Source organism: Crotalus tigris, unplaced genomic scaffold (assembly GCF_016545835.1).
Source record: "Crotalus tigris isolate CLP2741 ecotype Arizona unplaced genomic scaffold, ASM1654583v1 scf7180000017668.6805642782:7212621, whole genome shotgun sequence".
Taxonomy (NCBI): Eukaryota; Metazoa; Chordata; class Lepidosauria; order Squamata; family Viperidae; genus Crotalus; species Crotalus tigris.
Genome location: NW_024096554.1, coordinates 6,795,424 through 6,822,714, shown reverse-complemented (window position 1 = coordinate 6,822,714; position 27,291 = coordinate 6,795,424). Strand labels below are relative to the sequence as shown.

General features: G+C 46.9%; 1 protein-coding gene across 1 annotated transcript; it reads left to right on the top strand.

The window, feature by feature from the left end:
• The first annotated feature begins 2,280 nt into the window (after positions 1 to 2,280).
• DAPK3 (death associated protein kinase 3) lies at positions 2,281 to 26,481 on the top strand. The gene is made up of 9 exons (XM_039337191.1): positions 2,281 to 2,392; positions 5,090 to 5,224; positions 13,431 to 13,791; positions 16,074 to 16,203; positions 17,178 to 17,226; positions 18,698 to 18,724; positions 21,018 to 21,170; positions 24,298 to 24,343; positions 24,997 to 26,481. The coding sequence occupies exons 2-9, from the start codon at positions 5,163 to 5,165 to the stop codon at positions 25,537 to 25,539; spliced, it is 1,371 nt and encodes a 456-aa protein (XP_039193125.1). The 5' UTR covers positions 2,281 to 2,392; positions 5,090 to 5,162; the 3' UTR covers positions 25,540 to 26,481.
• Positions 26,482 to 27,291: the final 810 nt, after the last annotated feature.

Below are 27,291 nucleotides of genomic sequence, written 5' to 3'. Positions count from 1 at the left end.
CCAGCCACCAAAGATGAATGAATTCCGTCTACTTTTCTGCCAGTGGTTAGTGAAACCTCCACAGCCCGAAGCAGTCCTGAAAAAAAATGAGCAAGCCATTCTTGTTGAATTACTCCTGGCTGGAGTAATTTTGTCTGCCTCTCCTTGGCTGGAACCGCATAGGGAGTTATCTTCATACTGGAACCCAGATTTTTTTTTTTTTTAATTCTGGAGTAAACTAAAAGTTATCAAACCCTGTGAAACAAACACTAAATGCAAAGCTAAGGACATATTTGATCCGTGTTGTTGATGAATCCTGCATCCAGTTTTGGTCACCACAATGTAAAAAAGATGCTGAGACTCTAGAAAGAGTGCAGAGAAGAGCAACAAAGAGGATTAGGGGACTGAAGGCTAAAACTATAAGGAAACGCTGCTGGAATTGGGTCTGTCTAGTTTAACGAAGAGAAGGAGGAGGGGGGACATGAGAGCAGTGTTCCAGTATCTCAGGGGCTGCCCCAAAGAAGAGGCAGTCAAGCTATTCTCCAAAGCGCCTGAAGGCAGGACAAGAAGCAACGGGTGGAAACTAATCAAGGAGAGAAGCAACCTGGAACTAAGGAGAAACTTCCTGACAGTTAGAACAATTAACCAGTGGAACAGCCTGCCTCCAGAAGCAGTAAATGCTCCAAAACTGGAAGTTTTTAAGAAGAGACTGGACAGCCATTTGTCCGAAATGGTGTAGGGTTTCCTGCCCGAGCAGGGGGTTGGACTAGATGACCTCCAAGGTCCCTTCCAACTCTTCTTATTCTGTATTCTGATGACCCTTAGCAATCAGGTTCCTTTGAGTCTCCATCACTATTTTAACCGAATCTGTCCACCTCTTTGCCGATTGTCTTCCTCTTCTTCTCTGCCCTTCCACCATTCCCAGCATTCTACCGTTTCTCCAGAGAGCTGGATTTTCTATTGATCGAGTGATTATGTGCCATCAGAATGCGAACAGAAGGGACCTCGGAGGTCATCTAGTCCAACCCCCTGCTCAGGCAGGAAACCCTATCTCATTTCAGACAAGGGGCTGTCCAGTCTCTTCTTAAAAACCTCCAGGGGTGGAGCGCCCACAGCCTCTGGGGGCAGGCTGTTCCACTGGTTAATTGTCCTCCCTGTTAGGAAATTTCTCCTGGATTCCAGGTTTTGTCTCCTCGATTAGTTCCTCTCCAATTCCCTCATCTAAGTCACTTATGAAATTTGTCTGACATGGGATAGGGTTTCCTGTTTGAGCAGGGGGTTGGACTAGATGACCTCCAAGGCCCCTTCCAACTTTATTATTATTATTATTATTATTATTATTATTATTATTATTATTATTATTATTATGGATCATCACACAGTCAGCCAGATGTTCAGACTGGATTAGGCATTTTGTCTACCTATCGAGTCCTTACCCAGGACCTGGGATAGGCAGATGTGGATGTTTGATGGTATTACAGATATCATCGCAGGATGGAAGCAGTTCCTAATAAGGCTGCCTTTTGCAATTGACTAATGGCGAATTTGTCAATGCCAATGGTGTTCAAGTGGTGCTCCAGTTGTTTTGGGATTGCACCCAAAGCTCCTATGACTATTGGTACTACCCTTGCTTGCTTTTGACACAGTCTTTCTATTTCTATTTGTTGTTGTTGTTAATTGCGAAGTCGTGTCTGACCCATCGCGACCCCATGGACAATATTTGTAGGTCTTTGTATTTTGTTGTTGTTGTTGCTATTATTATTACTACTACTACTATTATTATTACTATCACTACTACTGTTATTATTATTATTATTACTACTACTACTACTACTATTACTACTATTATTACTACTACTACTATTACTACTACTACCAGAAGATGGTAGAGGACAGGAAGACCTGGAGGAACGTTGTCCATGGGGTCGCGATGGGTCGGACACGACTTCGCAATTAACAACAACAACTATTACTACTACTACTAGTACTATTACTACCACTATTGCTACTACTATTATTACTATTATTACTACTATTATTACTAGGATGATGATGATGATGCTGCTGCTGCTGCTGATGTGGACCCGATTCCTGCATATGGGGGGAGATCCCCCCCCCCTCTGTCCGCGGGCGAAGCCGGGCAAGCGCAGCGCAGGCGCCTGCGGGGACTCCCCCCGGAGGGGGCTCCCGTGACGTCACCCTCCCTTTCCAAGGCGAGGGAACGCTGCGGCAGAGCCCGCCGGTGACGTCACCTCCGCGCCTTAGCCAATGGGAAGCGCGCTGCTCCGCCTTCCCCCTGGACGGGGCGGAAGGCTCGCTCTGCTGGAATGCGAGGCGCGGCGGCGAGTGGGGCTCTCGCGAACGCGCCTCCTTCTCCCCCCCCCCCCTCTCCAGGCGCGCCTCCGTCTGCCAGGTGGGCCGGGGGCGTCGGGGCTTAAAGGGGAGGGGGGCATCAAGGGGGGGCAGCCGGGGAGAAAGGGGGGGGTGAGTGGAGGGCTGGGAAGGGCGGCTTTGGAAGCGGGGGGGGGGGAAGTTTGCCAAGGCGGGAGCAGCCGGGGCGAATTGGGGGGGGGGCGAGGCAAAAAAGGGGGGGAGAAGATGGGGAAGGGAGGAAGGGGCTTGGGGGGGTAGGGGGTAGGGGGGGTAGAGCTGGCCTGGGGGGCCAATGGAGGGGGCTGGAAATTGGGGAGGGGGCTAGAGGGAAGGGGGCTTGGGGAACTTTAGGAAAGCAGGGGGGGGGAAGGCAAGAGGGAGGGGTGGGGAAGAAGGGGGGGCAGAAGCCGTGATGGGGTGCGCGAGGGTGGGAGGGAACCGACTCTAGCAAAAACTTGGGGTGGGAGGGCGAGACAGAATGACGGGGAGGGGGAGGAGAGGGTCAAGAAGGGAGAAAGCAAGGGGGTGTGGGGGGGTAGGGGGGTAGAGCTGGCCTGGGGGGGCAATGGAGGGGACTGGAAATTGGGGAGGGGGTTAGGGGAAAGGGTGCTTTTGGGGACTTTAGGGGAGGGGGGGTGAAGGCAAGAGGGAGGGGTGGGGAAGAAGGGGGGGCAGAAGCCGTGATGGGGTGCGCGAGGGTGGGAGGGAACCGACTCTAGCAAAAACTTGGGGTGGGAGGGCGAGACAGAATGACGGGGAGGGGGAGGAGAGGGTCAAGAAGGGAGAAAGCAAGGGGGTGTGGGGGGGTAGGGGGGTAGAGCTGGCCTGGGGAGGGCTATGTAGGGGGCTGGAAATTGGGGAGGGGGTTAGGGGAAAGGGTGCTTTTGGAACTTTAGGGGAGCAGGGGGGGTGAAGGCAAGAGGGAGGGGTGGGGAAGAAGGGGGGGCAGAAGCCGTGATGGGGTGCGCGAGGGTGGGAGGGAACCGACTCTAGCAAAAACTTGGGGTGGGAGGGCGAGACAGAATGACGGGGAGGGGGAGGAGAGGGTCAAGAAGGGAGAAAGCAAGGGGGTGTGGGGGGGTAGGGGGGTAGAGCTGGCCTGGGGGGGCAATGGAGGGGACTGGAAATTGGGGAGGGGGTTAGGGGAAAGGGTGCTTTTGGGGACTTTAGGGGAGGGGGGGTGAAGGCAAGAGGGAGGGGTGGGGAAGAAGGGGGGGCAGAAGCCGTGATGGGGTGCGCGAGGGTGGGAGGGAACCGACCCGGGGCCAGAATTGGACTCTAGCGCAAAAAAGGGGGGGGAGGGAGGAGGGGGGGAAGAACAGGAAAGTGGGTGGGGGAGGAGAGGAAAGCGGCGGTGGGGGGGGTGTCTATTGGAGGCTGCTGTCTGGGCAAGTCAATAGGCTGATTGTAAGTTTGTCCCTTGCCATGTTTGTGGCTTGCTAATTATGAAATTGGGGTGTGTGTGTATGATGGGGGGGAGTCCCTTTAAGCCTGGGAGAGATGGGGTGGGGGTGGGGGAGGAAATGCCACAGGGAGGAAGGTGGGGAGATGGAATATGGGGAGGGGGCCCTGGAGAGGGAGGGAAGGAGGGAGGGGTGGGCTTTGGAATGTTGCAGGAAGAGCAGGGGGTCTGCCAGTTGCTATTTGAGGGGGGGTATTTTGCTAAGAGCTGGACAAATGCATTGGATTGGGGATTGCCATGTCAGAAGCTGATTATTTTAGGGGGGGGGGTTAAAAGATAATGGCAGGAAATTCGGAGGGGACGATGGATTTGAGCCAAAGGGGTCTGTCCTAGAGCAGTGGTTCTCAACCTTTTTAATGCCGCGACCCCCAACCAGTCGTAAGTCGAGGACTACTCAACCGGTTGTAAGTCGAGGACTACTCAACTGGTGCAGCACCGTGTGCAGAATGGGACTTTTGGCAGGCTCAGCAGGGCAGAGACAGCCTGGACAATTCTTATTGGCTTTGGAAAGCCAATAGAATGAGACTCTATTCAAGAGAGTCTATTCTATTGGCTTTCAAAAGCCAATAGAATAAAAGGGAGTAGCACAGCTAAGGAAAAGGGGGAAAAAATGGCAGACTGCATTGTTTGGCGACCCCTGTGAAATGTCGTTCGACCCCAAATGGGGTCCCGACCCACAGGTTGAGAACCACTAGAAAGTGCAGCGTTTGGGCGGGACATCCTCTAGGGCAGAGGTCTTCAACTTGGCCCTTTTATGACTTGTGGACTTCAACTCCCAGAATTCCAAGTTATAAAAGGGCCAAGTTTGAAGACCCCCTGCCCTACGGAAATTGGAGAAGCTGAAGGATGGAGTAGAATCATGCTTCCCAACCTCTTAGCTATTGTAACATATGTGGACTTCAATTCCCAGAATTCCCCTGCTGGCAGTGAATTCTGGGAGTTGAAGTCCACCTATCTTAAAAGTGGCCACGGTTGGAAAACACCGGAGTAGAAGATGCTGGGAGGGGTCATGAAGACGTTTGGGACATCTTGGAAGACCCAGGACAATCGCGGCAGCCAAGAGTGTGTCAGGGATGGTCAACAAAATCAAGATGGCTGCCACAAGGTGGTGATTGAAGCTCCACCTGGTTACAGGCAGAGCTTTGATCACACCTCTTTGGTCTCCATCTTGACCCTGTGGACCATATCTTGTCACCACCTCTGGCAGTGGTGGAGAACAGTCCCCAAGAACAGGACAAACCAATATATCAATGGTCTACCGTATCTCTATCCCAGGTTTTGGTATCTCCTGGACTGCAGGAACTCCAGAAATTGAGGCGGGGGAGGCAGGTCTTCTCTTCAAGCGAGAATGTCTACTTTCCGCCAAGAAAGGGTTGAAGACCACTATGACATGGAGGACGAGCTGGGCAGGTGAGTTGTGTATTTATGATAATGGGTTATAGGCTCTAACCTAGATTAGAAGATCATGTTTTTGAAAGCCACCAAAGAAACGGAAGCCCTCCCTCTTTCCTAGAATCATAATGGCAATAGCAATCGCACTTAGACTTATATACCACTTCACAGTGCTTCAGATCAGGATCGAACTACTGGCAGTGGGCAGAGTCAGCCTGCCCACTGCATCTAACCACTGTGCCACTATGGCTCTTAATTATAATAATATAATGTATAGCATAGCATAGTATTCGTATAGTATATAAATATAATATAGTATTTGTGCTCCTCGAAGCACGAAGCCGAAAACACCAGCCTGAAGATGACGAATGGGACTTCGTCGAAATGTCACCAAGACACTTCCAATTTTATGCGGGAGAAAACCCGAATAACCAAAGACCTACATACAAACACGTGAAAACCTCAGAAAACATATATATATGTATAGTATGTATAGTATCGTATAGTATATAAATATAATATAGTATTCGTGCTCCTCGAAGCACAAAGCTGAAAACACCAGCCTGAAGATGACGAATGGGATTTCGTCGAAACGTCACCAAGACACTTCCAATTTTACGCGGAGAAAATCCAAATAACCAAAGACCTACATACAAACACACGTGAAAACCTCAGAAAACATATATATATATATATATATATATATATTATATATAAATATATAATATATTATATATATATATATATATAGTATGTATAGTATCGTATAGTATATAAATATAATATAGTATTCGTGCTCCTCGAAGTACAAAGCTGAAAACACCAGCCTGAAGATGACGAATGGGATTTCGTCGAAATGTTGCCAAGACACTTCCAATTTTATGCGGTATTTGTATGTAGGTCTTTGGTTGTTCGGGTTTTTATATATATATAAAATATAGTACACTGTATATTCCGGTGTATAGGGCGACCCGGCGTATAAGACGAACCCCGACTTCGACGCCGAGTCGCATGCCTAGAAAGTCATCTTATACGCTGGAAACTACCGTTATTTCTGGCGTATAAGATGACTTGGCGTATAAGACGACCCCCTACTTTGGCGCCGATTTCAACGCTCTCAAAAGTTATATGTCGGAAAGTATGGTACCATATATCATATAAAACATATGATATGTTATATGATATACGATACGATATATGATGTGTAATGTAATATATAAATATATAGTATAAGAACCCCACACGATGTATATGTGGAATCTCCAGGAGTCAGTCAATCAGAATAGAGCTGGAAGGGACCTTGAAGGTCATCTAGTCCAACCCTTCTTGAGCAGGAGATCCTATACCATTTTAGACAAATGGCTATTCAGTCTTTTCTTAAAAGCCTCCATTGTTGGAGCACCCACAACTTCTGGTGGCAAGGTGTTCCACTGGTTAATTGTCCTCACTGTTAAGAAGTTTCTCCTTAATTCCAGGCTGCGTCTCTCCTTGCTTAGTTTCCAACCATTGTTTCTTCTACTGCCTTCTGGTGCTTTGGAAAATAATTTGACCCCCTCTTCTTCGGGGCAGCCCCTCAAATATTGGAAGACTGCTATCATGTCCCCACCCCAGTCCTTCTTTCCCCAGACTAACCATACCCAAATCCTGCAGCCGTTCTTCATATGTTTAAGTCTCCAGGCCTTTAATCATCTTAGTTGCTCTTCTCTGCATTTTTTCCAAACTCTTCCACATGCTTTTTTGTAATGTGGTGACCAAAACCAGATGCTGTATTCTAGGCGTGGCCTTACTAAGGTTTTACAAAGCAGTACTAATGTGATCTCAGCAAGATTTGATCTTGCTTAATTTGATTTGATCTTGGTTAATTTCTGGAAAACTAAGAGGGTAAATTCTGGATATTCCTGGATATTACTTGGAACTTGCAAAACTGGACTGCTAAACTGGATGTACCGGACTGGCAGTGACAAATCCATGCACGATTATACCAAGAACTACACATCCGCGCAGTCATCAGAAATCAGACTTAAGGGGTGTGGGCATATAATCTCCTTTTCTCTGGTTTTGAACACAGGCTCATGGAAATAAAGTAATTGCTGGCCCATTGAATTATAGGGCAGATCTTGAAAAACATGGGTGGTTCCACCAGCTTTTTTTTTTTTTAAAAAAAAAGATCAAAAAACTTTAATTCATCGGATATTAAAAATAAACTCTTGGCTGTCAGTTCCTTTCAAGCTGAGATGCATTAGAAATGTTTTTTAAACTGTTTTTCCCAGCAGCAAAAGAAGATTGCTGGTGGATAGACAGTCGCTGAGGCCACTGGGAGGTTTACCTGCATCCTCGGGGTCCTCTGAATGGTGCAAATGGGTGTGGAGCCTTTCAGCAGATCCAAAAAGGCTCCCCACCCATTTGCACCACTCAGGTGACCCTGAGGACACAGATAAACCTCCAAGTGGCTTCAACGACTCTCCAAAAGGATGCAAATGACCAGCTGTCTGCAAGGAGTATAAATCCTTCCCTTCCCCACCATCCAGTCAGAACTGAAGAAGCTTCTTGGAGGAGAAGGGAAATGTCTTCAAAGAAAAACAAGGAAGTCCAGTTGCCTCATGAAAAAAATCACCTTTGGGACAAATGTTGACCACGTGCTACAACGGTTACAAGTGCGAGGATCAGTCATAGGTCACTATTTTCAGCGACACCGTAACTTCGAATGGAGGATAAAAAAATGGTGTGTGGGGCCCCCCCCCCAAAGGAATTGGATGCAGGTCATACATCTTAAGAGATTTGTTGGGATAAGTTATGAAATTGCTGGCCACGATTTCGCTGACCAATAGTTCTCGACTTTCAGTCTCAGCCGAGCACCGAAATCTCCAATGCTAAGCAAGACAGCTTTTAACATATGAGTTTTGCCCTATTTTGCCATCTCAGTCGTTAAAAAGAATCCTTTGGTCATTAAGTGAATCTGGCTTTTCCCCATTGACTTTATCCGAAGCTGGCTGGGAAGGTTACAGACAGTGATCACATGACTCCGGGATAGCGCAACTCTGCTAACGACATGTCAAGCATACACATTTTGATCATAGGATCAGGGCGATGCCACAACCTGTCATGTGTCTGATTAACGAAACACTTCAAGGAATAATATTGAATATTCTTGCTTTGATACAACCGTTGTGTGAACACTGTCCATAAGTCAGTTTTTTTCAGTGCCGTTGTAACTTGGGTCACTAAATGAATGTAAGTCACGGACGACCTGTATATGTGAGAGGGACCTCAGAGTCCTAGTAGACAATCACCTAAATAGGAGCCAGCCGTGTGCTGCAGCTGCCAAAAAGGCCAACACAGTGCTAGATTGCATTAATAGAGGGATAGAATCAAGATCATGTGAAGTATTAATACCACTTTACAAGGCCTTGGTAAGGCCACACTTGGAATACTACATCCAGTTTTGGTCACCACAATGTAAAAAAGATGCTGAGACTCTGGAAAGAGTGCAGAGAAGAGCAACAAAGAGGATCAGGGGACTGGAGGCTAAAACATACAAGGAACGGTTGCTGGAATTGGGTATGTCTAGTTTAATGAAGAGAAGGATGAGGGGGGACATGATAGCAGTCTTCCAGTATCTCAGGGGCTGCCCCAAAGAAGAGGGAGTCAAGCTATTCTCTAAAGCGCCTGAAGGCAGGACAAGAAGCAACGGATGGAAATTAATCAAGGAGAGAAGCAACCTGGAACTAAGGAGAAACTTCCTGACAGTGAGAACAATTAACCAGTGGAACAGCCTGCCTCCAGAAGTTGTGAATGCTCCAACACTGGAGGTTTTTAAGAAGAGACTGGACAGCCATTTGTTTGAGATGAGCAGGGGTTTGGACTAGATGACCTCCAAGGTCCCTTCCAACTCTGTTATTCTATTCTAATTCAAATATACTTCTCTAAATTTCTCAGTAAACACAGTCTTGGCCAGCTGTAATTTCCTAATAAAATGTCTTAAGTAAAGACCTGGTGCTGACGGGAGTGTGTAGTTCGCAGTACACAACTTTGTGTGATGTACACATCCTATCTGAGTAATCCCCTGTCACCCAGTGGGGCAAGACCGTCTTTCTTGAGTGTGTGGAAAGAAAGTTCATTGGGGCTGAGATTTCATCCTTGTTCCTGTTTGTGAGTACCCATCAATGTCGCAACTTCAGGCTCACAAACCGTGAAACATTGGGTATGTCTAGTTTAATGAAGAGAAGGACGAGGGGGGACATGATAGCAGTCTTCCAGTATCTCAGGGGCTGCCCCAAAGAAGAGGGAGTCAAGCTATTCTCCAAAGCTCCTGAAGGCAGGACAAGAAGCAACGGATGGAAACTCATCAAGGAGAGAAGCAACCTGGAACTAAGGAGAAACTTCCTGACAGTTAGAACAATTAACCAGTGGAACTACTTGCCTCCAGAAGCGGTGAATGCTGCAACACTGGAAGTTTTTAAGAAGAGACTGGACAGCCATTTGTCCGAAATGGTATAGGAAACTGCCTGAGCAGGGGGTTGGACTAGATGACCTCCAAGGCCCCTTCCAACTTTATTATTATTATGGATCATCGCACAGTCAGACAGATGTTCGAACTGGATTTGGCATTTTGTCTACCTATCGAGTCCTTACCCAGGACCTGGGATAGGCAGATGTGTATGTTTGATGGTATTACAGGTATCGTCGCAGGATGGAAGCAGTTCCTAATAAGGCCGCCTTTTGCAATTGACTAATAGCAAATTTGTCAATGCCAATGGTGTTCATTTTCTCTATTTTATGATCCCACCAGTTTTTGCTTACAGGCAAATGATATTTTTTGCAGATCTTCCAATGCACCATTATTGCTACTTTGTCATGCCGCTGCTTGTAGTCAGTCTGTGCAATCTTCTTGCAACAGCTTACCAGGTGGTCCACTGTTTCTTCAGCTTCTTTGCATAGGCGGCACTTACTATCTGTTGCTGTCTTCTCAATTTTGACTTTATCTGCATTTGTCCTTAAGGCTTGGTCTTGTGCAGCCAGAATTAGTCCCTCGGTCTCTTTCTTCAATTTTCCTGCTCTTAGCCATTGCCAGGTCTGGTTATTATCTGCTTTCCCAGCTATTTTTTTAATGTATTGGCCATGTAGTGCTTTGTCTTCCCATGCCTCTATTCTGTTCTTCATTGGTCTTTCTTGTAGGCCAGTTTGGTCTCTCCAGTAGTCAGTAAGCCTTCCTGATATACTATTATTATTATTATTATTATTATTATTATTATTATTATTATTATTATTATTATTACACCTTTCTCCAGCTGAGGGGAATTAAATTCTGCATTACAGGTAGTCCTCGACTTAAACGTCCATTTGTACAGTGACAGTTCAAAGTGACAAGGAGACTGAAAAACGTGACTTACGACCGTGTCTCACACGTACGACCGTTGCAGCATCCCCCAAGTCACATGATCAAAATTCAGAACACACTTGGCAACTGGCTCCTCTTTATGATGTGTCCCGGGGTCACGCGACCCCCTTTTCCAACCTTCCCTGGCTAGCAAGGACCATGGGGAAGCCAAAGTCACTTTTAATCACTTAACAACTGCAGTGATCCACTTAACAACTGTGGCAAGAGAGGTCGTAAAACGGAGCAAAACTCATTTCAGATCTGTTTCGCTGAACGAGGGAATTTTTGGTCTCGTCACTCAAGGATTACCTGTATTTTGCAAGCAAAGTTCTTTTCCTTAAAAATTAAGGAATTAAAATTAGTGCCGCTGCGCCGTTTCTGTTTTCTGCCGGTTGCAGAGCTGGAAGGAGCCAGGAATTCCACTTTGGAGGGGGTTGTGTAGCTACGGGGCCTTATATGGAAACTGCCACAGCCAGCCGGCATGATCTCAACCTTGAAAAATGTAAACAACTACCCAGATTTAAATGTCCCGATGCCTGTGGCTTGATTGAAAGGATTTGCCCCTTTTAACGATATGTCTGTGTCCGGGCAAGGGAGTTTGTGTGTGTGTGTGTGTGTGTGTGAGTTTTCTGGTCACAAAACTGGGAAGTGTTTCGACAAGGAGGTTGATGTGATTCTTGGCCCCCCCCCCACCCGGAGCTGAGAAGGGAAATTAATTGAAAAGCAAAGGGATTCCTTTGCAATCCTGATGGGAAAATACATCAAAGCATTTGCAAATTGCCCAAATGCAGAACGGGGGAGTTGGAAGGAACTTTAGATTGTTCTCAACTTTTACCAGTTCTTTTAGCGACTTTTTCACACTTCCGTTGGAGAATCTCCCTGTTCATGTGATGAGAATTCCGATGCTTGGCAATGATTTGTATTTATGACGGTTGTGGTGTCCCCAGGGAGTTCATGCATAATAATAATAATAATAATAATAATAATAATAATAATAAAGAAAGAGACCGAGGGACTAATTCTGGCTGCACAAGACCAAGCCTTAAGGACAAATGCATATAAAGTCAAAATTGAGAAGACAGCAACAGACAGTAAGTGCCGCCTATGCAAAGAAGCTGAAGAAACAGTGGACCACTTGTAAGCTGTTGCAGGAAGATTGCACAGACTGACTACAAGCAGCGGCATGACAAAGTAGCAACAATGGTGCATTGGAAGATCTGCAAAAAATATCATTTGCCTGTAAGCAAAAACTGGTGGGATCATAAAATAGAGAAAGTCATAGAAAATGATAAAATTAAACTGCTCTGGACTTCAGAATTCAAACAGACAAGCACCTGCAACATAACACCCCAGACTTAACAATTGTCGATAAGAAAGACAAAAAAGTCTGGATAGTGGACGTGGCAGTGCCTGGAGACGGCAGAATAGACGAGAAAGAAGTGGAGAAGATAACGAAATGTAAAGACCTACAAATAGAAATAGAAAGACTGTAGCAAAAGCATGCAAGGGTAGTACCAATAGTCATAGGCTCCTTGGGTGCAATCCCAAAACAAATGGAGCACCACTTGAACACCATTGGCATTGACAAATTCGCTATTAGTCAATTGCAAAAGGCGGCCTTACTAGGAACCGCTTCCATCCTGTGACGATACCTGTAATACCATCAAACATCCACATCTGCCTATCCCAGGTCCTGGGTAAGGATAGGTAGACAAAATGCCAAATCCAGTCTGAACATCTGGCTGACTGTGCGATGATCAATAATAATAATAATAGCCGACTTTGCAATGACAAAGTGGAAACTGTTTCACATCTAACCTGTGAGTGCAGCAAAATTGTGCAAATTAATTACAAAGCTAGACACGACCGAGTTGCTAAATTAATCCACTGGGCGTTGTGTAAAAAATACGACTTCCCTTGGCTCCATTGTTGAGAAAAGCATAGTTTTATTGGAAGTCAAGTCAAGTGCGAAGCCAGAATTGAGAATTGTGTGCCAAAATTCCTAAGTTCTACTTTTTCCTCCCTTAATTGTCTCATTGTCCAGCCCCATGTAGCCAATCAGGTTCAGGCAATAAGTTTTCCTAAGGGTCAGTCCAAGCTCAGTTTGGCATGTGGCCCCCTCCTTCTTCCAGCTGGGTGACCTTGACGCAGCTTCTCCAAGAGATCCATCATTGGTAGCAGTCTGTCACCACATAGCAGCCGAACCACAAGCAAGCCTAAGTAGGGAGCTGACAGGTCGTAACTCGAGAATGACCTAAACCACGGGCCGGCAACCTGCGGGTCCGGAGCCGCATGTGGCTCTTTGAGCCTTCTCCTGCGGCTCCCAACCTCCTCTGCCATTTGCAGAGAGAGAGACAGAGACAGAGAGAGGCTTGTGCTTCTCTCTCCTTCCCCCCCTCTCTCTCTCTCCCTCCCTCCCTCTCCCTCTCTCCCCCCCCTCTCTCTGTGTGTGAAAAAAGAGTGGCCTCACGCTGTTCTCCAACGAGCTGACAAGCTTATTGGGCGGGGCTCCTGCCTTGGCTGCGTCTCTGCAGGAAGCAGGAAGGGCAGGAGAGAGCCAGCCCAATAAGAATGTTGGAGAACAGCGTGAAGCCAGCTTGCCAGGTGAGCTGAAGATCAGAGAGAGGGAGAGAGGGGGGGGAGAGGGAGGGAGACAGAGAGAGAGAGAGAGAGAGAGAGAGAGAGAGAGAGAGAGAGAGAGAGAGAGAGAGAGAGAGAGAGAACTCATGCACAGCAGCCTCTTTTTTTTTCTTTTTAATGGGAAACGGGTCCAAGTGGCTCTTTGGGTGTTTATGGTTGCCAACACCTGACCTAAACAAACAATTTCTGTTGTTTCTCTCTCTTCAGCGGCCAGTTTGCAATCGTGCGGAAGTGCCGCGAGAAGAAAACGGGCCTGGAATACGCGGCCAAATTTATCAAGAAACGGCGCCTGTCCTCCAGCCGCCGAGGGGTGAGCCGGGAGGAGATTCAGCGGGAAGTCAACATCCTGCGTGAGATTCAGCACCCTAATATCATCACCCTCCACGACATTTTTGAGAACAAGACGGACGTGGTGCTGATTCTGGAACTGGTCTCCGGTGGGGAGCTGTTTGATTTCCTGGCCGAGAAGGAATCCCTGACGGAGGAAGAGGCCACCCAGTTCCTGAAACAGATCCTGGATGGGGTCCACTATCTCCACTCCAAACACATTGCCCATTTCGACCTCAAGGTGAGATCCTTGGATTCCTATCTCCGAATACTAAGGATAATAAATAATCGAACCACTAATAATAGAATAAGAGAGTTGGAAGGGAGCCTGGAGGTTCTCAAGGTCCCTTCCGATAAAATTAAAAACAACCCTCAAAGGATAGACTGGATGGACCACGAGGTCTTTTTCTGCCATCCATGTTCTACGCTTCTATCTGCTGATCTACGGGGACGTTGGTGCTCATTGAGCTTGGTGGTCTCCTTGCAGACATTTCATGACCCAACTAGGTAACATCATCAGTGCCAGAAGGGAGGAGGAGGAGGAGGAGGAGGAAGAAGAAGAAGAAGAAAAGGACTGTGGTGTCCTTAGTGCTCTCTGAGCTTGCTTTTTGTCTTGCAGGCGTTTCATGACTCAAACTAGGTAACATCATCAGGGCTAGGAGGGAATGGAGATTGAGGAGGAGGAGGGGGAGGAGGAGGAGGAGGAGAATGACTGTGGGGTCCCTGGTGCTCTCTGAGCTGGGTGGTTTTCTTGCAGATGTTTCATGACCCAACTAGGTAACATCATCAGGGCTAGAAGGGGATGGGGGAGGAGGAGGAGGAGGGGGAGGAGGAGGAGGAGGAGGAGGAAGAAGAAGAGGAGGAGAACTGTGGGGTCCTCTCTGAGCTTGCTCTTTGTCTTGCAGACGTTTCATGACTCAAACTAGGTAACATCATCAGGGCTAGGAGGGAATGGAGATTGAGGAGGAGGAGGGGGAGGAGGAGGAGGAGGAGGGGGAGGAGGAGGGGAGGAGGAGGAGGGGGAGGAGGACTGTGGGGTCCCTGGTGCTCTCTGAGCTGGGTGGTTTTCTTGCAGACGTTTCATGATCCAACTAGGTAACATCATCAGGGCTAGAAAGGAAGGGAGTTTGAGGAAAGGAGGAGAAAGAGGAAGAAAAGGATTGTGGGGTGCCTGGTGCTCTCTGAGCTTGGTAGTTTTCTTGCAGATGTCTCGTGACCCAACTAGGTGATGTCAACAGGGCTAGAAGGGAGAGGGATTTGTGGAGAGGAGAAGGGAGAAGAGTGTGGAGTCCTTGGTGCTGAGTTGGTGATTTTCGTGCAGACGTTTCATCGCCAAACTAGATAACATCGTCAGTGCTAAATTGGAGTGGAGAGCTTTGCAGAGAGGAGGAGGAGGAGAGGAGGAGGAGGAGGAGGAGGAGGAGGAGGAGGAGGAGGAGGAGGAGGAGAACAATGACTGTGGGATACTTGGTGCTCTCTGAGTTGGGTGGTTTTCTTGCAGACGTTTCATTACCAAACTAGATAACATCGTCAGTGCTAAATTGGAGTGGAGAGCTTGCAGAGAGGAGGAGGAGGAGGAGGAGGAGGAGGAGGAGGAGGAGGAGGAGGAGGAGGAGGAGGAGGAGGACAATGACTGTGGGATACTTGGTGCTCTCTGAGTTGGGTGGTTTTCTTGCAGACGTTTCGTTACCAAACTAGATAACATCGTCAGTGCTAAATTGGAGTGGAGAGCTTCAGAGAGGAGGAGGAGGAGGAGGAGGAGGAGGAGGAGGAGGAGGAGGAGGAGGAGGAGGAGGAGGAGGAGGAGGAGGAGGAGGAGGACAATGACTGTGGGATACTTGGTGCTCTCTGAGTTGGGTGGTTTTCTTGCAGACGTTTCGTTACCAAACTAGATAACATCGTCAGTGCTAAATTGGAGTGGAGAGCTTGCAGAGAGGAGGAGGAGGAGGAGGAGGAGGAGGAGGAGGAGGAGGAGGAGGAGGAGGAGGAGGAGGAGGACAATGACTGTGGGATACTTGGTGCTCTCTGAGTTGGGTGGTTTTCTTGCAGACGTTTCGTTACCAAACTAGATAACATCGTCAGTGCTAAATTGGAGTGGAGAGCTTGCAGAGAGGAGGAGGAGGAGGAGGTGGTGGAGGAGGAGGAGGAGGAGGAGGTGGTGGAGGAGGAGGAGGAGGAGGAGAATTGTGGGATACTTGGTGCTCTGTGAGCTGGGTGGTTTTTTTGCAGACGTTTCTTAACCCAATTAGGTAACATCATCAATGCGAGAAGGGAGTGGGTTTTGCTCTCTATTTATACACAAGAGGCTGGTGGGAGCCTTTGTCAGAAGTGGGGGACACCAATTCAGACCAATAAACAATGAATGGTAGCCTAATGGGGGAACTACCAAGCAGAAAATCACACTCCCACCCACGCTGCCCGTTTTGCCCCTGAATTTCCAAGAATTTAAACACCGTGAGGTAACTTCAGACCTGGAATCGCCGGAGGGACTCAACGCGTCTCCTTTTCTTCCTGCCCTTCCAGCCTGAAAACATTATGCTCCTGGACAAGAATGTCCCCAGTCCCCGAATCAAGCTGATTGATTTTGGCATCGCTCACAAGATTGAGACGGGAAATGAATTTAAAAACATCTTTGGCACGCCAGAATTTGTAGGTAGGTGCAGAAAAGGGGAGGGTTGGGATGGAAATGCTGACATGGGGAAGATTTTACAAGTGGAAGAAAATGATTAATAAATCCTTCGTTAACTTTAAAGTGTGGGAGGGGGGTTACGAGTCCGTCCGACCCACTTCCTTTTTTGTTTTTCCTTTACAATTTTCCTTCCCTGAAATGTGACGGCCATAAATAAATGGACGTACTAATTTCCCCCTTTCATTTACCTCCTTGTCCTTCCTTCCTTCACTTCCTCCTTAATTCCTTCATACGTCACTCCCCTCCCTTACTGTCCAAGTCATTTCCTTCATACCTTCCTTCATTACTGTACCTAACATCACATTAGTCACCTGCCCTCCCTCCCTGTATACCTCTTCTTCCTTCCCTTCTTCCTTCCTTCCTTCCTTCATTCCTTCCTGACTTGCCCTTCCGTAAACAATTTTACTTCCATCCCTCAATACATCGCCGTGACCTACCGACCTAAATACTGGCCTTCATCTTCCTTCCTTCCCCTCCTTCCTTGCTTCCATTACTCAGCCTTTGCACATTTTGACTTCCTCCGCCATCCCTGTAAATAACTACATTACTTAACATACGTTAAGTAATTCAATCCCTACCATCACTCAATCAATGAACTGACCTACCTACATTCCTTCATTCCATTCCTGTCCTTACTTCTTCCTTACATTACGGACTTAATCCTGACCCTCCAGCCTAAATTGTACATACTTCCTTCCTTCCTTCACTTCCTTGCCTTCCTCCTTCCCTCCCTCCCTCCCTCCCTTCCCTCCCTCCCTGTACTTACCTTCCTTCCTTTTCCTTCCTTCCTTCCTTCCTTCCTTCCTTCCTTCCTTCCCTCCTCCCTCCTCTACCTCCCGTACCTACCTACCTTCCTTCCTCCTTCCTTTCCTTCCTTCCTTCCTTCTTCCTTCCTTCCTTCCTTCCTTCCTTCCTTCCTTCCTTCCTATCTTCCACAGCTCCAGAAATAGTGAATTATGAACCTTTGGGCCTTGAGGCCGATATGTGGTGAGTGAAATAAGCTGCTATTTCTTATCAGGCTCATAAGGGAATAAATATATATAGGCCCCAGGTTGGGGAGCCACTGCACAGTTTCCATTCGGTACTCGTAGCCAAAGGTGTGGTTTCTGAACACCATGTAGTGTTGGGTGCATGTTGGGAATTGATTAGATCGCCACTGGCAAATGTTCAGCAGTCCTGGGTTTCTCGGACCTTCAGCATTTCAGCATCTACAAAAAGAAGCCATCTCTGGCGATGGGAAGATGGATCGGTGGATTATAACTTTAGCTGTAAAAGCTCTGCATCGCTCTGAGAGTGAGATGGCTGCTCCCTGGATTAGGTGATAGATAGATAGATAGATAGATAGATAGATAGATAGATAGATAGATAGATAGATAGATAGATGGATGCATGGATGCATGAATGGATGGATGCATGCATAGATGGATGGATGCATGCATGCATGCATAGATGGATGGATGGATGGATGGATAGATAGATAGATAGATGTTAGCTGATGATAGATAATGGATAAGAGACAGAGATGATAATAGGATGATAATAGTGGATAATGGATAGATAATAGAGAGATTAGATAGATAGATAGATGTAGATTAGATAGATATAGAAATGATAGATATAGAGATAAATAAATATAGATGATAGCTAAATAGATGATAGATTAGATAGATAGATGATAGGGATAGATTAGATAGATATAGAATAGAAGATAGATATAACAGAAATGATAGATATAGAGATGATAAATATAGATGATAGCTAAATAGATAGGTAGGTAGGTAGGTAAATAGAGATAGATAGATAGATAGATAGATAGATAGATAGATAGATAGATAGATAGATAGATAGACAGATGATAGATGTAAGTTAGATATAGATTAGATAGATATAGCATATAGAAATGATATAGAAATAATAAATATAGATAATAGTTAGCTAAATAGAATAGATAGATAGATAGGAAGGTAAATAGAGATAGATAGATAGATAGATAGATGGATAGATAGGAAGGTAAATAGAGATAGATTAGATAGATAGATAGATAGATACATAGATAGATAGATAGGAAGGTAAATAGAGATAGATAGATAGATAGATAGATAGATAGATAGATAGATAGATAGATAGATAGGAAGATAAACACAGATAGATAGATAGATAGATAGATAGATAGATAGATAGATAGAGATAGAGATAGATAGATAAATAGATCAATAGATAGGAAGGTAAATAGAGATAGATAGAGATAGATAGGTAGATAGATAGATAGATAGATAGATAGATCAATAGATAGGAAGGTAAATAGAGATAGATAGATAGATAGATAGATAGATAGATAGATAGATAGATAGATAGATAGATAGATAGATAGATAGATTATTGCTCTAGTCTAAAGCAGAGTTTGGAGCACTTTCTGTTCTTTAGTGTAATAAAAATTTCCTCTTTTTTTCTCCCATAGGAGCATCGGAGTCATCACTTACATCCTGTGAGTATTTTGAGCCAAATGGCTTTTTTGCCAGCACTTGGGCTGGTAGATGGGGGGGGGGGGGCGGCTTTCTTTACTTGTTTAAGGAGGATGAAAGCTGCTGCTGCTCCTAAGGCCTTGCTGAGCCTTGCTGCTAGAGGTGGACGTTTCTCTCTTGGGTTCTTCAGAGTGAAAGGCATTTATGGAGCTAGACAGGGCCTAATTCCAGAAAAAGAGACGGCTGGCTATCATTGAGATCAGGGCTTCTCAATCCTAGCCCATTTAAGAGGGGTGGACTTCAACTCCCAGAAAGCTGTGCCAGAAGGAGAATTCTGGGAATTGAAACCCACCCCTCTTAAATGTGCTAGGATTGAGAAAAAGTTAGACTCGACCAGACTCCCTTCCATCTCCATAGTCCTTTCAGCGGTTCCACACCCATTTGCACCACTCAGGTGACCCTGAGGACACAGGTAAATCCAAAATAAGGCAAATGACCGGCTGTCTGCAAGGAGTATAAATCCTTCCCTTCCCCACCATCCAGTCAGAGCTGAAGAAGCTTCTTGGAGGAGAAGGGAAATGTCTTCAAAGAAAAGAAGAAAGTCCAGTGGCCTCCTGAAAAAGCATCTTTGGGACCACCAGGACCTGGATGATGGAGAACATCGATAGACATCCAGAACTATCATATTTTGGGACAACTTTTGTTGTTTTGGCTGAGAACCTCCATAGAATTCCATGTCCACAATTCTACATTCTGGAGCAGGGGCCGCATAGGTGGCTGGCCGGTGCGTGCATGTGTGTTCATGCACACATCCCCACTGGTGCGAGTATCTGCATGAGTGTTGGTTTTTGCGGCCCCGCTTGCGAGCACTCGTGGCCCCACTTGTGTGAGCAGCGGGTGTTCGTGCACGTGCACGCAGGCATTCATCACCCCCCACAAAACCATCCCTTCTTTCCCCCCCGCTCCTGACTCCAGGCCGCCAGCACCGAATGTTTGGGGAACGCTGTTCTAAAGTTGCGTGATTTGCACCCGTTACGGACAGGAAGAACCCATCCCTTCTTAGTCACTTCTTGGCTCCTGATCTCAGTTGAGGGGTTGGCCTTGGGGAGGTTTGCTTGCTCAATAGTAGCAACTGTGAGAGGGATCTCGGAGTCCTAGTAGACAATCACCTAAATAGGAGCCAGCCGTGTGCTGCAGCTGCCCAAAAAGCCAACACAGTGCTAGGCTGCATTAACAGAGGGATAGAATCAAGATCGTGTGAAGTATTAATACCACTTTACAAGGCCTTGGTAAGGCCATACTTGGAATACTTTACAATGCCTTGGTAAGGCCACACTTGGAGTACTGCATCCAGTTTTGGTCACCACAATGTAAAAAAGATGTTGAGACTCTAGAAAGAGTACAGAAAAGAGCAACCAAGATGATCAGGGGACTGGAGACTAAAGCATATGAGGAATGGTTGCTGAAATTGGGTATGTCTAGTTTAAGGAAGAGAAGGACGAGGGGGGACATGATAGCCCTGTTCCAGTATCTCAGGGGCTGCCCCAAAGAAGAAGCAGTCAAGCTATTCTCCAAATCACCTGAAGACAGGACAAGAAGCAACGGATGGAAACTAATCAAGGAGAGAAGCAACCTAAAACTAAGGAGAAAGTTCCTGGCAGTGAGAACAATTAACCAGTGGAACAACCTGCCTCCAGAAGTTGTGAATGCTCCAACACTGGAAGTGTTTAAGAAGAGATTGGACAACCATTGGTCTGAAATGGTATAGGGCAGGGATAGGCAACCTTGGCTCTTTTATGATTCGTGAACTTCAATTCCCAGAATTCCTGAACCAGCATGAGGGAACTATGGCCCCTTCATGACCTGTGGACTTCAACTCCCAGAATTCCTGAGCCAGCCACGCTGAGGGGAAAGGGAGAGGTTTCCAAGCTGAGCCCTGCTGGCTCAGGAATTCTGGGAGTTGAAGTCCACGAGTCATAAAAGAGCCAAGGTTGCCTACCCCTCTGTTATTCTAGTCCAGTGGTTCTCAACCTGTGGGTCGGGACCCCATTTGGGATCGAACGACCATTTCACGGGGGTCGCCAAACCACGCAGTCCGCCATTTTCCCCCCTTTTCTTTGGCCACGCCCCTGGCACCCGGTGATGTATAAGTGGTTGGGGGTCACCACAACATGGGGAACTGTATTATGGGGTCACGGCATTAGAAAGGTTGAGAACCACTGTGCTAGTCTATTGTGGCTTGGGCAGGGGGCTTCGGGGTGTCAAGTCACAAGAGCCTTTGACTTCAAGAATGACCCGGGACCCTTCCCTTTGCAGGCTGAGCGGTGCCTCCCCCTTCTTGGGGGAAACGAAGCAGGAGACCCTGACCAACATTTCGGCGGTGAATTACGACTTTGACGAGGAATACTTCAGCAACACCAGCGAACTGGCCAAGGATTTCATTCGGAGACTGCTGGTCAAGGACCCCACGTAAGAGGCACGGGGAGCCGTGGGGCGAGGGAGGGCGGGAGACTTATAATTTTAGAGGGTTGAAGGAGATCTTCTCCCAATCCAGCAGAAGAACCAATATCAAAGGGTACTGGTGGTTCTCGAGTTAACGACCATCCTTTTAGTGTCCGTTGGGAGTTATAAAGTGACTTGCGACAGGTCCTCACACTTGCAACCGACTCGGGGTCCCCCACAGTCTGGTGATAAATCTCCAGCTGGGGTCAGGTGAGGGCCATTTACGACTTTCCCACATGAGCAAAGTCATATTTGCTTAATGGCTGCACGATTCACTTAAATGACGGTGGCAAAAAATAAATAAAAAATAAAATCCGGTTAGGTCAGACGAGAAGTCACTTAATCTGCCTCACTTAGTGACAGGGTTTCTAGTCCCGATTGTGATCGTAAGTCAAGGACTACCTGTAAATATGAAGGAGGACAGCAAAGCAGAACTAGAGGCGGACCATCCGTTTCAAACGGTTGCTGGAACTGAGCAGCGGGTTGGACTAGATGACCTCCAGGGTCCCTTCCATCATCATCATTATTATTATGGATCATTGCACAGTCAGCCAGATGTTCAGACTGGATTTGGCATTTTGTCTACCTATCGAGTCCTTACCCAGGACCTGGGATAGGCAGATGTTTGATGGTATTACAGATATCGTCGCAGGATGGAAGCAGTTCCTAATAAGGCCGCCTTTTGCAATTGACTAATATCGAATTTGTCAATGACAATGGTGTTCAAGTGGTGCTCCAGTTGTTTTGGGATTGCACCCAAGGAGCCTATTACTATTGGTACTACCCTTGCTTGCTTTTGTCACAGTCTTTCTATTTCTATTTGTCAGTCTTTGTATTTTGTTATCTTCTCCAGTTCTTCTTCTTCTTCTTCTTCTTCTTCTTCTTCTTCTTCTTCTTCTTCTTCTTCTTCTTCTTCTTCTTCTTCATCTTCTTCTTCTTCTTATTCTTCTTCTTCTTCTTCTTCTTCTTCTTCTTCTTCTTCTTCTTCTTCTTCTTCTTCTTCTTCTTCTTCTTCTTCCTCTTCCTCTTCTTCTTCTTCTTATTATTATTAATCATCGCACAATCAGCCACATGTTCAGACTGGATTTGGCATTTTGTCTACCTATCGAGTCCTTACCCAGGACCTGGGATAGGCAGATGTGGATGTTTGATGGTATTACAGATATCGTCGCAGGATGGAAGCAGTTCCTAGTAAGGCCGCCTTTTGCAATTGACTAATAGCGAATTTGTCAATGCCAAATTATTGTTATGATGATGATGAAGAAGAAGAAGGAGAAGGAGAAGAAGAAGAAGGAAGAAAAAGAAGAAGAAGAAGGGAAAATCCAGCCTTTTTTTGTTTTTTTTGGATGCTGTACAGTAATGCTTTGGGAATCCTGTTCTCTCTGTGCCAACCTGGTGCAGTTAAGTCCTCAACTTAACAACCGTTCGTTTAGTGACCAAAGTCACAATGGTAGTGAAAAGAAGGGATGTATGAGCAGTTTTCACATTTAATAAGTGTTGCAGCATCCCCCACATTTACCTGATCAAAACTGGGACACTTGGCAACTGACTTGTATTTATGATGGTCGCAGTGTCCCGCCAGGCAGCCATGCTGAGGGGAAAGGGAGATGCTGAGACTCTAGAACAGTGGTTCTCAACCTGTGGGTCGGGACCCCATTTGGGGTCGAATGACCATTTCACGGGGGTCGCCAAACCACGCTGTCTGCCATTTTTCCCCCTTTTCCCTAGCTGTCCTACTCCCTCTTATTGGTGGCCACACCCACTTGGGGGTCACCACAACATGGAGAACTGTATTATGGGGTCATGGCATTAGAAAGGTTGAGAACCATTGCTCTAGAAAGAGTGCAGAGAAGAGCAACAAAGATGATTAGGGGACTGGAGGGTAAACATATAAGGAATGGTTGCTGGAATTGGGTATGTCTAGTTTAATGAAGAGAAGGACGAGGGGAGACAGGATAGCAGTCTTCCAGTATCTCAGGGGCTGCCCAAAGAAGAGGGAGTCAAGCTGTTCTCTAAAGCGTCTGAAGGCAGGACAAGAAGCAACGGATGGAAACTCATCAAGGAGAGAAGCAACCTAGAACTAAGGAGAAACTTCCTGACAGTGAGAACAATTAACCAGTGGAACAACCTGCCACCAGAAGCGGTGAATGCTCCAACACTGGAAGTTTTTAAGAAGAGACTGGACAGCCATTTGTCTGAAATGGTTTAGGGTTTCCTGCCTGAGCAGGGGATTGGACTAGATGACCTCCAAGGTCCCTTCCAACATTATTATTATTACTATTACTAGCTGTACCCAGCCACGCGTTGCTGTGGCTCAGTGTGGTTAAATGGAAAAGAAAGCAAAGAGAAAGCGCACGTTTGTAATATGTTTAATTTCACAATGCTTGTGGGTATACAGTATTTTTTGTTGTTCCATTGTGTGTGCAGATATAGAGATTACGTCCAACAGATGGCACTGTTTTTGTATTTAATTTTGTATTTATTTAATTTTATTTATATGCCGCCCAATCCCAAAGGACTCAGGGCGGCTTTTTTTTTTCAAAAAAAGCATGTTTTTACCTGTCACAGGTGTGACATCTATATAATATAGGTGTATATATTATACACACGTGTATTCAAATGCAACGTTGTTTCAAGATTTCAAAGCAATCTTTGAAGAATTTTCAGAGATTTAAGATTTTGAACAAACGGACATTTACATTTTTATTTATATAGATTATTACTACTGCTACTACTACTACTATTATTATTATTATTATTATTATTATTATTATTACCCAGTCTTGGAAAGACTGCAGTATGAAGGTCTTAGGTTTTTTTTCTCCTTAAAGCTAAATATATAAATTTGGAGCAGAACAAGGGAAGCCACACCGAAGTTTGGGCTGGGTTTCCCCCCATTCCTCTTGAGAAGGTGACTGTGCAGGCAATATTCTCCTCGAAAGGTCCTGAGGGGTGATGGTCAGCGGTCCAGAAGGATGCTGAAGTCTGCATGCCTTCTCTGCGACCGATGGAAATGGAATGGCACTCTCCTTTTTTCCCCCGTACATTTTGCACCGATCCTAAAATTGACCGTTGCTCCCTTTGATGATTGCAGGAAACGGATGACAATTGAGCAAAGCTTGGAGCACCCGTGGATCAAGGTAAAAGCTATGTGGTTCAAAACAGTCTTGATATTTAAGATTGTTTGCCCCACCTTATGCATCTATGCTTCGCTGACCTCCCAGGTCCCTTCTGGCCCACTGAGTCTATGATTCCCCCCCCCCACTCCCCAAGTCCCTTCCAGCCCCATGAGTCTGTAATCTCCCAGGAACCTTCTGGCCCTGCAAGTCTATGACCTCCCATCTCCCTTCCAGCTTTATGATCTCCCAGGACTCTTCCAACTCTATGAATCTATGACCTCCCAGCTCCCTTCTGGCCCCATGCGTCTATGATCTCTCCAGCTCCCTTCTGACCCTATGAGTCTATGACCTCCCTCCCTCCCTCCCTCTCTCCCTCCCTCCCTCCCTCCCTCCCTCCCTCCCTCCTTCCTTCCTTCCTTCCCAGTAGTTAGAATGCAGTATTGCAGGCTGACTCTGCCGACTGCCAGCAGTTTGATCCTGACTGGCTCAAGGTTGACTCAGCCTTCTGTCCTTCCAAGGTCGGTAAAACGAGGACCCAGATTGTTGGGGGTGCAATAGGCTGACTCCGTAAACCGCTTAGAGAGGGCTGTAAAGCCCTGTGAAGCGGTATATAAGTCCAAGGGCTATTGTTATTGCTATTCCTGAGTCCCCCCCCCCTTTTTTTTAAAAATCAGGTGATCAAGAGGCGGAACGTACGCAACGAAGACAACGGCAAGAAGCCAGAGCGACGGCGCCTGAAGACCACGCGGCTGAAGGAATACACCATCAAGTCTCACTCCAGCATGCCGCCCAATAACACCTACATCAACTTTGAGCGCTTCTCCAAGGTCATGGAGGAGGTGGCGGTGGCCGAGGAGAGCCTGCGCGAGCTGCAGCAGAGCAAGAGGTCTTTCCGGGAGGACATTGAGGCCCTGCGGTCCATTTATGAGGAGAAGGAGTTGTGGTACAAGGAGGAGAACGAGGCCATCAGCCAGGATCTCCGTCAGATCCAGCAGGAGATGCAGAAGACGGAGGCCCTGAAGCGGCGAGCTCAGGAAGAAGCCAAGAGCACCTCCTTGGCAGCCAACCGCCTGAAGCGACATCTCAGGAAGCTGGAGAACCGCTACGAGGCCCTAGCCAAGCAGATGGCTTCCGAGATGAAGTTCGTCCAGGAACTGGTCCGTTCGGTGGAGATGGAGAAGCTGCAGGGTGGAGAAGAAGACTGTGGAATTCGCTAATGGGGTCCCTTTTGGTCAGGTGGGAGAAGGCCATCTCTTCTTGGGTCAGGTCAACCCATCTTAGATCCTCCTACTCACCCTTCCAGGGGGGTCAGAAAAGCCACCCGGCCCTCTTCTCCCCGTTGAATGCTTTCCAAAATTCCACGTTCCGTCCCGCAACGCTTCTGCCTGGAACCCCGCATGGAGGAAGAATTGGTGCACGGAGACAACTTTGCCATTCCTTCACCTCAAGATGGACGGGATGCTGTGAGACGCAGACCCCGGCAGGGTTCAGCTGAGGGTCTTCCAGACACCCCGAGGACACTCCCTTTTCTTCTCTGGCTGACGCTTTGCCGTTCTTGAGATTCCAAACTTTGGAAAGAACCCAGAAATCGTTCCCCCCCGGAGAGATTTCCAGCTAGAGAGGGTGAGGGAGAAGATCTATCCTCATGGATTTTGAGTTTGTGCGAACCTGATCTTCAACCCAAGGGGTGTTGACTCGCTTCTCTAACTCAGCTCCTCTAGGATGGCCCAACGTTTGTCGAGGAGGAGCCAGGATTCCTGGGGTCTAGAAGGCAAGCTGGGTAAGGGGGGGGCGGTGTTCTAGAAAATTCTTAGTTTCCCAATTTTGCAAGGATTTTCGGAGGGAGTGTCTCTTCTTGAATTGTGGCTGCCCAAAGGAACCCCAGAGGGGTGAAGAACGGCAGAGCTTCCTCCATTAAGCTGCAGAGGCAGAATTGCCAAGAACCCTTTCGAACAAACTCCGATTTGTTTAAAACCAGGTTAAGATTTGACCTTTTGCCGGGAGAGGGGGGAGCGGCAGGCTTTTTCTGCCTGTTGTTTTGGACTTCCGATGGGTTGCAAGAGACCGTTTCCTTAAGTTTGTGTATTTTAATTTCTGTGTTGGGGAACAGGAGGTTTTTCGGTGGTCTGCGAGTAAACGTTTTGTAAAAAAAACAACAATACTCATCTCACGATGCTTCCTTGAGTGAACTTGGCTTCGTCTCGGTTTAGTCTTTGGGTGGAGCTGAATCTAGCACCAGGCCTTACTGGGAGCCACTGGTCTTACTGGGAATGGCGGTCAAGGCAGTCCTGGAGAGGGTGAGAGATCCTTTCCATCCAGGTTTTCATTTTTTATTTATTTAATTTATCAAACTTATAAGAGCCGTGGTGGTGCAGTGGTTAGAATGCAGTACTGCAGGCTAACTATGCCGACTGCTAGCAGTTTGATCCTGACCAGCTCAAGGTTGACTCGGCCTGCCATCCTTCCGAGGTCGGTAAAGTGGGGACCCAGATTGTTGGGAGGCAAGAGGCTGACTCTGTAAACCACTTAGAGAGGGCTGTGAAACACTGTGAAGCGGTATATAAGTCTTAAGTGCTATGGCTATTGCTATATCATCTCACAGTGCTTGCAATCCTGCTGGCTTCTTCCGTTCCTTTGACCCAGGGGTCTTCAAACTGGGCCCTTTTATGACTGGTGGACTTCAACTCCCAGAATTCCTCAGCCAGGCACGCAGGCTGAGGAATTCTGGGAGTTGAAGTCCACCAGTCATAAAAGGGGTCAAGTTTGAAGACCCCTGCTTTGACCTATCCTGCTTAGGAAGATGTTATGGTTCCGGCTAATGAAACACTTCAAAGAACTTCCAGGCGTTGATTTCCCTAAAAGTCTTTTATTGCTTCAAAATGTCGGCACAGGCATAAGGAAGTCTATGCTAAGATCTAAGTTCTCTTCCTCTGAGCAGTTAAATTATCAGCATGTTCCCTCCCTAAATT